Genomic DNA, 10,723 nt, shown 5'->3' with positions numbered 1-10,723 from the left:
AATATTATACATCACAATATTTGGATAAAATTAAATAATCGTATTACTAAAGCATGATTAAGAAGAGGCACAATCCCTAAAAACAAAATGATAATTAAAATCCATGTTTTATCAATACAGCTTGAACTTCAGTGTTTGGAAGGGCAAGTGGAGTGAACAGACACAGAGACAGCTGCAGATACCACCAACCACTATGAATCATTCCTGCTAGAATTCTTACACTCTTCATATGGTTTTAGCACTTTGGTGAACCTCTCTGTGACATCAGTAATACTGGTCATTAAGCAGCATACAATCCTGTTGAAGAGATCAGGGAAGATCAATTTCCACTAACAGAAAAAAAAATCTAAACCAACAAAACTGCATCAATGTAAGTCTTTTTTTGGGCTATTTTAGTGACATTCTGCAAGTCTGCAGAGTTGGACAAGAGGAAAAATTAATCATTTGCAATGACAGAAATAATTTTTCATTTTGAAGATTTAATTATTTTAAATCTCTATGCATATTTATGTCTAAGTAGTTCTCAATCTAATAAACATATGTATTGTACACAAAGTTTTCTATGTCGCTTTAACTCAGGCTTGATTTTACATGTATCTTTAAAAGAGATTTCACTGTTTCTATGGTACTTCATTAAATCCACCTTTCTAGATAAAGTTTTGAATAAGAGGCCTTTGCCATGAGACTCTTCAAGGTGAACCTGAATATGACCATTTTTTTGTCCTATGTTTCTCTAACCCCAGGTCAGTGTGATGAAACATCTTGAAGGCAGTTCCTCTTAAGAAGAACTTCAAGAAAAAACAACACTTGCCACCTCTCACAAGAGTCTGATTCATGTATTTCTAGGATAGGCTCAATGCAACAAAAAAATTAGTAACTGAGATTTTAATAGAAACATCTTCATGTTTTATAGTCTCTCAGAAGGAATTCTCCACTCCATGTAATTTTGTCTTGATACCATGGGAACCAGCTGGATCCCTGTGTTTTCATACCATCTGTATGTGATCATTGAAACAGGCACAGAAATCCCACAGCCCGAGTGCTGTGCACTTCTGTAGTCCTCCCCCAAGAATGAACTAATGCTTGAGCTAAAGAAATGGCTGAGACTGAAGATCACTCCAGATGGTGCAGTCCTGAAGGCAGCAAAAACACAACTGTAAAAATGTGAGATAGAAATAAATGTCAGTTTTGTATAAAAAAATTCAGATATTGAGTATATTTTCTTAATGGTGCTTACAAAGACACCCAGCGGGATTTGAGATACTGCTACATGCCACTGGATTTCAGTTGGAAAGGAGCCTCCAAGGCAGTGTCTTTGTAGAGAGTATCTTGTATCTTTGATACAAGAAGCACATCCCCACAGGAACAGATTTACAGACCAAAACCTCTGATGCTGAAGACCTGACATCCACACTGCATGAATTTCAGGGAAGGTTTAGGTCAATTTAACACCATTCTGGCCCCATGTATTGAAAGCTCAGCTTCTGGGTGAAGCTTGTGGGAAGGTTCAGTCTGCACCCTCTGGGGCCTCTCCCCAGTGCAAACCTAGCACAGGAAGGTGGGCAGCAGCTTTTGCTTCAAAAGCAAAGCCAGCAACCTGAAGAGAAAACACAGTTTTGATGAACTTCCCTGTTAATCACAGCACTTCAGAGCACACAGAGCCCATCCCATACAGCCACACAAGACAAGGCCCTCCTCTGAGAGCCTGCCACCTCCTCAGCACCCCTTCAGTCTCCAGTCCTCTGTCTGTAAGGGGTGTTGGGCTCCCATTGGATTGGTTTCACTTAAAGCAGTGCTAATTGAAAGAGCCTTCAGGTTTACTCTAGGAACAGTGAGTTTGTTCACATACCTTCAGTGGAACAAGAAACTTGGATTTAACAATTTTTTTCTTTTTGCTCTTCTTCATTTATCATTTACAACCTCTGGCTCCTTATGAATCTATGTCTATATACAACTGTATTGAATTTATGAGATGTGGTTCAGTATTAATCATTTCATATATGTCAAAACACATTTTGGAAGCTGGCCAAAACAATATATAAATTTCTGTAATTTTAAAGGGTAATAGCAGCAAAATACTAAACACAGTGCTGCAGCAATGAGCTTCTCATACACTTCTTCCTCAAGATCCTGATTTAAATTCTGGTTTATCAATAAAAAAGCACTACCAGCTTTGAAATTTTAATTTCCTTTTGAAATAAAGGTCTCATCTAGATAAAGCTGGTGTTGCTTGCCTCTCAATGCTCCCTACTTTCATTATACAGATTTTTTTTCATACAGCTGCTAAATCCTATTTTCACAAGAGAAAAAAATTTGCACCTCCAGTCATCAAAGCAGCATAATTTAGGCCTTTATTGTGTCAGTCATGAATTGTCTTTCTTGTGAGCTCACAATGTCATAATATTCTGATTAATGAGGATCCTACAATTACAGGGTAGGAACTGTCGTGCTGTACTGCAGAGCCTGTCTAGAGACAAAAATTACTGTTAATGCTAATGCGTTACCGGAGAGTTAGGGGTGGAATTATTACTGTCAGCAAATGCAAAGGGTCTGCACCCACAAGATGGATGGCTTTTGTCATTTCTGGAATGCAGTTCTGGGTGGCCAGTGAACTTTCGCGTTGGACCTCACCCATTCCCACTGCCACTTTTTGCATTCTTAGTGCCCCTGCACACATTATCTGGAACACCTCTGCCCACCTAGGAGGCTGGCAGATGGGGGTGAAACAAAAAACCAAAAGGGACCAGTTCCAGTCTTCAAAGTATAATCAGCTTCCCTCATGCAGATGAAAGGCAAAAATCAAATCAATAACTACTCAAATCAATCCTTGAATTGTTATAGGCAATTTGTTTCCTTGTTAGTTGGTTACGATGCATTTTCCCACCTGTAAGCACAAAAAAATAAAAGCAATTTCACAAACCTCTATGCCTCTGCATCCCCTTGGAGTAGATCCCACTCAGCCCGGTCAGCTCCGGACACAGTCGGCTGCGGGGGCCAGCCTCCAGACTCCGGGAGACCAGAGGTCTGGCTCGTGGGTCCTTCCACAGGACCGCCGGGATGGAGGCGAGCGGTGGAGGGAGGAGGCAGACTCAAAACTGGGTTAAATCTGGGAAGTTTATTGAGCCTCGGATGCAAGGTCCCGCCTCCCAGCGGTGCCCAGTTCGGAGCGAGCTCCGAAGGCATCTGCGGGAGGATTTATGGGTGGGTGGTAACATGGGAGGGAACCAATCGGAGAAGGGAAGGGTGTGGTGAACAGGGTGAAAGGCATATCAGGGAACCAACCATGGGAGAGGAAGGGGATCTTTTTCCCCTAGCCAGTCACACGATGCCCCTGCCAGAACTTTCTAGAAGCCTGGGAGGGGTGCCAGCACGATTGGCAAGGGCCAGGGAGGAGACAAAGGTGGGAAATGGGGTAATTGGCAGAAAATTGGGAGGATACAAACTGGGTAGATACAAAGGTACAAAACTCGAGGGGAGACCCGGACTGAACCAAAGCAAAACACACTCCCACATCTCCCCCTTTTTTGTATTTTATGATGACTCAAATTCGGGTTGGGGACAATATTCAGAGTCTGGATATAAGTCCCCAATCCACTGCGACTCTGGGGCCATGGGCTTGTGCTCTGATTCCAGGAGATCTTCGGCCTGGCCAGTGTCCACGGGGGAGGGGGAGCTCGCAATCAATTTAAACAGCAGTCTTCTGAGAAGTCCGAACATAATCAGGGTAACCAAAAGGACGAAAAACAAAAGCAGTCCGGTCCAGAGAATAGACACTGCCCATCCTGATAGTCCCCATCCGTTGAGGATGCTGCCGAGCCAATCACCCGTCTCACGTTGGATCTGCGATACCATGGTCTGCATCTTGTCGAGAGTCTTGTGGATGTTCTCCGCTCTAGATGACAAGTTTAGGCAGCACAGCCCTTCGAACTCCTCACACCAGTGGTCATGGAGGAGGAGTAGGAAGTCGATAGCGGCCCTATTTTGTAAGGTGGCTTGTCTGGTTATTTGCTCGTCTTTAGGAGGTCACTCAGGGCGCTTGAGGTAAGATTTGCTTGTTTGACGACCCAACATTCCAAATGACCTAATTCCCCTAACCCTTTGGCTGCAGCCACCTACGGCAATAACGTGGTGATTGCAACCCCTTTTGGTCTGGCCCAATGAACAACTTCCGAGTCACAATTTTGGTCCAGATTTGAAAGTTCACGTTTTCAAATTGCCAATTCGGAAGTCTTGTTTCTTTTTCTTTCCCAATCATGCACTAGAGTTTGGTTGGGCGTCAACAGCGTCAAGCGGCCAATGGTACAAGGGCCTCCTAACAGGCGAGAAGGGATGCCTGCCCACGCCCTGTCACCGCAGATGAGGAATAGTCCTTGGGGTAACCCTTATGGGTGTGACCTATGTGGGTTGTCGGTGGTCACCCCGCTGACGGCCAGGCACCATTTGTCTGCCCCATAGTCACGATGGTTTGGGGCTATGTTTTTAAAAGCCTCCCGATCCGGGGACAACCCGAATTGAAATTGGACACAGTAGTGAGCCGGATAGGATCCCAAGAGATCCAGCTCTTGGGGCTCACTACTAGTCTTCGGGAGCAGGGGCAGCCACTTTTCCAGGGGGTTATCGGTGTGGCGTTTCCCCCTGCGGTGCCAGCTGAAAGGAGGCAGTCTCCGATAGGGTACCCGGGGACGGTGCAGGTTGACAGGTGGCTTAGCGACAGTAGCCTTACTTGCGGGCGTTGTCAGAGCCTGCGTGGCTTTGAGCTTTTCAAGGAGAGATGTAAGCTCCTCTCGCCCAAGAGGGATCCCTACCAGACATGTAGCCATCGGGTTTTGGGCCGCAGCTGTGGACAAACATATGTGGTCCTGGCCCATGGTTCGTGCCAGGACCGACCATACGTTTGCTGCCGGCTGGGGAACGATCCACAGTGACACAGGCCAGGGAAGCAGCTGCAAGATGATGATCAGCTGCAGGCTTCTGGTGATGGCTCGGGCGGATGGTGCACGATCCATCTCCGGTGTCTCCAACTAAAACAAACTTAGAGAGGACATTATTAAAACAAGGACCTAACTGGGGTAAAGTTGGGGTCCAGAGGGCATGGGGTCAGCCTATCCTGGTCTTAGGGGTTGCTTGACTTCCTTTTCCGGCGGGACGGGAGACACACGGTTTCACCCATCTCGATGGGATCCACCTAGGGCCCTCGGGGGTGGATACGCAAGCATATCCCTTCCCCCACGTGATCAACTCATGGGGGCCCTGTATCTCCCGAGTCTCCGGGTCTTTAATCCACACCGGAGGCTTTTCTTTCATTTGCAGCTGCCGAGACCCTCCAAAGTGCTGCACAATCGGTGGGTTCAGGCTCTCAAAGGCACAGTTAAGGAAATTCAACGTGAACAGTGCCCTTGAGAGCCTGATAACCGGGGAGTCTAGTTTTTCTGGGAATCTTTGACGCTGCAACATCCTTTTGATGTTTTGATGAGCCCTTTCCACGATGGCTTGGCCTGTTGGGGAATAGGGGATGCCCGTTTTATGTTCTATTCCCCATTGCTGCACGAAGCTCCTGAACTCCTTAGAAGAGTACGCAGGGCCATTGTCCGTTTTTATGACCTTCGGGATGCCCAGGGTAGCGAATGCCTGCACTAAGTGCCTTCTGGCATCGCTAACCTTTTCCCCTGCATGGGCAGAAGCAAAGACGGCTCCGGAGAAGGTGTCCACTGACACATATACATACTTCATCCTGCCAAATGAAGCGACATGCGTCACGTCCATCTGCCACACCTCGCAACTGTTGAGTCCACGGGGATTAACGCCGGTGCCAATGGCGGGAAGAGCTAACTGATGACATTCTGGACACGCAGCCACAATTGCCCTGGCCTGGTCATGCTTCAGGTTGAACTGCCGGACCAGGGCAGGGGCGTTTTGATGAAAATGCCAATGGCTGATTTTGGCCTGCTCAAATATAGCCGGGAGCGGGGCCATCACGGCTGGCGCAGCGAGGGCATCTGCCCTCCTGTTGCCCTCCGCGATGAACCCGGGCAGGTCCATGTGTGACCTGACGTGCATCGTGTAATAAGGTTGCTCTCAGTGGGAGACTAGATTGACCAATTTTGAGAGCAACTCATATAAAGCTGTGTTGGAGACCTCTTGCAAGATGGCATACTCTGCTCTGGAGACTACTCCTGCAACATATGCGGAGTCAGTTACTAAATTTAGAGGTTTGGGAAACCTTTCAAAAGCCCTGACGACTGCATCTAACTCAGCGACTTGAGGTGATCCTTTCACCTATTTAATATCCGCCTCCCACCGCTGAGTTTGGGGGTTTTTCCAAGTCACGACAGACTTGTGAGAAGCCCCAGACGCGTCAGTGAAAACGGTCAAGGCCTTTAAAGGTTCCTTACTCCGAACACTCTTTGTACTCAACTCAAATTGAATTTCCGAATTAAAAATTTTGTGGGCCGGCCTATGTAAAGAAATTTGGCCTGTGTAACCCTCCAGAGCAAATTGCAAGGCTTCACAATCCTGAAGCAGGCTCTCCAACATTGCTTTAGTAATTTGGCCCGTCCGCATCCTGATTGGTACGTGGATGCAGTCAAAGTCACGTCCCGATAACTCTCTGATCCAGACTCTAGCTTTCCGGATCAGTTCAGCCATCAGCTCTTGTGGTCGTGTCATTCTCTTGGACCTGTTGTGACTGAGGAAAACCCACTCAATTATCAAGAGAGGGTCCCTCCGGTCCTGGTCCTTCTTGCTCTTCCTGTTGTCTTCCCATTGGAAGACAACCCTGTGTAGGTGCGGCAGATTGCCCAGGATGATGAATCTAAACGGCAAGTCAGGCCTGTACCTGCTTGCCTGCCTGGTGGACATCAGGTGTTGCACCTTCTCCAAGGCTGTCTGTGCCTCTGGGGTAAGCGTCCGGGGAGAACTAAGCTCCTCTCCCCCTTTCAACAAATCAAAAAGGGGGGCTAGGTCTTCATTAGACAGACCCAGCCACGGCCTTACCCAGTTTAAAGATCCACACAGTTTGTGTACATCCGCCAATGTCTTTATATTTGTTTGGATTGCCAATTTTTGCGGCACAATGGTCCGCTTGGTAATTTCAAGTCCCAGGTATTTCCAAGGTGGCATCCTTTGAATTTTATCTTGCTGGAGCTCAAACCCTGCAGCAACCAATGCTCCGATTGTCAGGTCAAGCACATTCGCCAGCATGTCATCATCGGGGGCACACACGAGGACATCATCCATGTAATGAAGGATGATGGCCTCCTTTGCGGCTGCGCGTACTGGGGCAAGCAAGGAAGAGACATACCATTGGCAGATAGTCGGGCTGTTCTTCATGCCCTGTGGCAGCACCTTCCAATGGTATCTCTTTCTTGGGGCTCCTCGGTTGATGACCGGAACCGAGAAGGCAAAACGTGGGGCATCGTCAGGGTGTAGAGGAATTTGGAAGAAACAATCCTTAATATCAATTACGGCCAAATTCCAATTTTGGGGAAGCATCGTCGGGGACGGCATCCCTGGTTGGAGAGAGCCCATGTCCTCAGTCTCATTATTAATTTGGCGAAGGTCCTGGAGGAGCCGCCATTTGTCTTTGTTAGGTTTTTTAATTACAAAGACAGGGGAATTCCAAGGGCTGTTGGTCTCCACTATATTCCCCTTCTTAAGCTGCTTCTCCACGAGCTTCTCGAGCGCCTCCAATTTCTCGCCATAGAGCGGCCACTGTTCTACCCCAACTGGGCAGTCCGTTTTCCAAGTCAATTTCTGGGTAGGGCGCTCCTCAGTGACCGCTGCGCAAAAATTCTGTGCGGGGTCAGGAATGTCAATAGTGACTCCCCACTGCTGCATGAGATCTCTCCCCAAGAGGGGTTCCTTGTAATCAAGTACGAACGGACGTATATTGGCCAACTGCCCGTTCGGCCCCTTAATTTGTACGATGCTTCTAGATTGTTTTGCCAATTGGATGCCCCCAACACCTTGTACGTGCCCTGCCACGTTCTGCAGTTCCCAATGTGCCGGCCATTCCCGTGTGGGAATGATCGTCACATCTGCCCCTGTGTCCAGAAGCCCCTTGAGGTGAAGGACTTCTTCCCCTCTGTTGATTTTGCAGTTCACCCTCGGCTTCCCTGTTCCTATTACATGGGTGGCACACACTATTGGGTGTGGCCCTCCTGCAGGGATAGCCTGGGCGACCATCTGCCCTCTGGACAGAAACAGAGGTGGACGGACACAGCGCAGCCAGAGAACGGGTCCTTCGGGACTAGATGTCATTAGCCCCGGAGCGACTTCGATCTCTGGTGGTGTGCAGTTAACATCTCTGATGATGACATACCTGTCTGGGCTCTGGTCTCTCGCCCCCAGCTCACCACCGGTGCTCACCGGTGCGGCGTGCCACTCGCTGTTCTTCAGGAGGAGCGGTGTCAACAGCTGCAACCTGAAAGAGTTGTCTGAGAAAGAAGTCAAGTCAGGCTGAATTGTCACGTCCGGTAGATATATTTTATCACACCCTGCCCTCCCCAGCCCCTCCTCCCCCTCGCGTCCCGTCCCTTTTTTATCTTCACATGGGGCGGGCGCGCGCTCCCCACTCAGTTTTTTTGAGACTCGTTTACGAGTCCCCCCAACCCCTGTTCCTTCTTAAACTGGTGGAATTCGCGCTTGAGCGGGCAGTCTTTGGTCCAGTGTCCAGGCTGGTTGCAGAGGAAGCAGGTGTTCCGGGTCTGTTGTTGTGGCTGCCTCCGGGCGTTCTTTGATGGAGGTCGGGCGCCTTGGCCTGTGGTTCTTCTCTGGTCCGCAGCAGGGCATGGTGTAGCTGCTCCCACAGAAGCCATTCCCCAGGGTCTTTGCTTGTCCGAGCTGACAGGTTGCAGGTGCGGCGCTTTCGCAGCGCAGACTTCTAGCATAGCTTGTATTGTCGGCGGAGGGTCCAGAGGGAGGCTCAGGATGGCTGCCTTACACTGGGGGTTCGCGTTTGCCATCGCCATCTCCACAATGACCTCCTCTCTGGCTGCCGGCTGCCTGACCTGCAACTCTACGGCTCGGGTTAGTCTCTCTACAAATCTGACGAATGATTCCGTGGGCTGCTGTCGGACCCGCGAGTAGCTCTCCACAGGCGCGTCTGGCCTCAGGTCAAGGAATGCCTTACCGGCTAGTTCCTTGACCTGCTGCAGCACCTCTAAAGGCAAACCCTGGGCCTGCTTCAGCGCCAAAGCCCACTCCCCCTCGCCGCTCAGATGGTCCATTGTCAATGCCTGATTATCGGCATCAACGGCCGTATCGAATCCCTGCAATAGCACTAGAAGGAGTCGGCGGAGCTCCCTTTCCCATGCCAATTTCCAGAGCAGAAACTCTGCTGAGGAAAGTAAGCATGAGAAAAGTTGACAGAGATCAAAAGGCGTCACTACCGCTCCGGAGAGATTTGCCTGTAAAAGGCCACGAAAATATTCGCTCTCCCTCCCAAACTCCTTCTGCGCTTTGCAGAGCTCCTTAATTGTTTGATGGGAGAGGGGTTCCCAACTGGCATGGGTCAATCCCCCTCTCCGGGACCTCTGATAAAAAACCAGAGCGACTGAAGGGATGGGGTCCAGTTCCGGGTTCCGGTCCTCAGGCCCCCCCACTTCCGGCCACTCACCGTGGGAACCGGAAAGCCAACTGTGGGAACTGGAGGTAGGGGCGTGGGAACCGGAAGCGGGAAGTGGGTGGCGACCGGACACGGACCTACGACAACCCCCTGGCGCGGAGCAAGGGGGCGTACACCGAAGTGGGGTGGGAGGAGTAGCAAGGGCGGACCCAACTTGGGAGTAGGAGGGGTCAGGGTATGGGGAGGAGTTGAGATGGGAGGGGTTAGAAAGTGGGAGGAAAGGGTTTCGGGATGGGGAAGGAGAGGGAGGGCAAGAGGGGGTCTCTGCCATGTGGCGTCCACCATCTTGTCCCCCTTGGGTAGGGAAGCCATTTTCTGAATCTTTCATTAGGCTAAAACGAACTCGGGGTCTTACAACTGGGGAAGTCGGGGAACGGGGGGAGCCCCGGGCAGTCTGGCCAGGACTGGCCGGGCGGGGGGACCGGGAATCCCGAGGAGAGCCAGGGAGTCGATAGCAACCCTGCGCAGCGTCGCGGTTTGCTCTCTTCGGGATGCCCGGTTTAGGGGACATGGGCTTAGGAGAAGACTTAGGGGCAGCAACTGGACAACCCGGGGTTGGCCGTCCTTCCCTCTCCCTTTTTTTGTTTAAAGCAGACCGAATTTGCAAATATAACAAAGAAAACTTATCTAAACCTTTTTCTTTCACCAATTGTGATTCTGCCAATTTTGCTCCCACTGCGTTCCAAAAGGGAACGCTTAAAACCGAATTTTGGGAGCAGCGAGGGAAGTGCAAAAACAGCCAACGAACAAACCTTTTTAAACACCCCTTAGAAAAACGTTTCCCCCCACCCTCTAGGAGTCCCACAACTTGGATATATACCCCCTTCTGTGCTGTGGACAGTTTAGCGCCCATATCCACAGCACAACGTCTGAAGCCGAAGGAATAAACCCTGGACACTGAATCCCAACCGGAGGCAAGTGACACACCCGCCCCGGGGCTGCGCAGCCTAGCGGCTCCTCAGGAACCAGGGACCATAAGTCCCAAAAAGCCTTTACCGGCTTTGAAGTAGATTCCCACCCCCCGGGGGAAAATACTTACCCCTTAGTGTCCAGGCAGGCTCCAGACGACCAATCCTCCACCGAGGACGACTCCGCTGG

The 10,723-nt window shown here is 49.9% G+C and overlaps 1 protein-coding gene across 1 annotated transcript; it reads right to left on the bottom strand.

The window, feature by feature from the left end:
- Positions 1–2,328: 2,328 nt before the first annotated feature.
- On the bottom strand, positions 2,329–8,498 carry LOC121674655. Its single transcript, XM_042049172.1, has 2 exons — positions 8,321–8,498; positions 2,329–5,031 (listed from the first exon to the last, which is right to left on the bottom strand). The coding sequence occupies exon 2, from the start codon at positions 5,004–5,006 to the stop codon at positions 4,383–4,385; it is 624 nt and encodes a 207-aa protein (XP_041905106.1). The 5' UTR covers positions 5,007–5,031; positions 8,321–8,498; the 3' UTR covers positions 2,329–4,382.
- Positions 8,499–10,723: the final 2,225 nt, after the last annotated feature.

The sequence above is a fragment of the Corvus kubaryi genome, unplaced genomic scaffold (genome assembly GCF_017639235.1).
Source record: "Corvus kubaryi isolate FWS band 111438036 unplaced genomic scaffold, C.kubaryi_AGA036_p1.0 69, whole genome shotgun sequence".
In the NCBI taxonomy this organism is placed as follows: Eukaryota; Metazoa; Chordata; class Aves; order Passeriformes; family Corvidae; genus Corvus; species Corvus kubaryi.
Note: the sequence above shows the minus strand (reverse complement) of the source record. Positions and strands in the feature narration are given on the sequence as shown.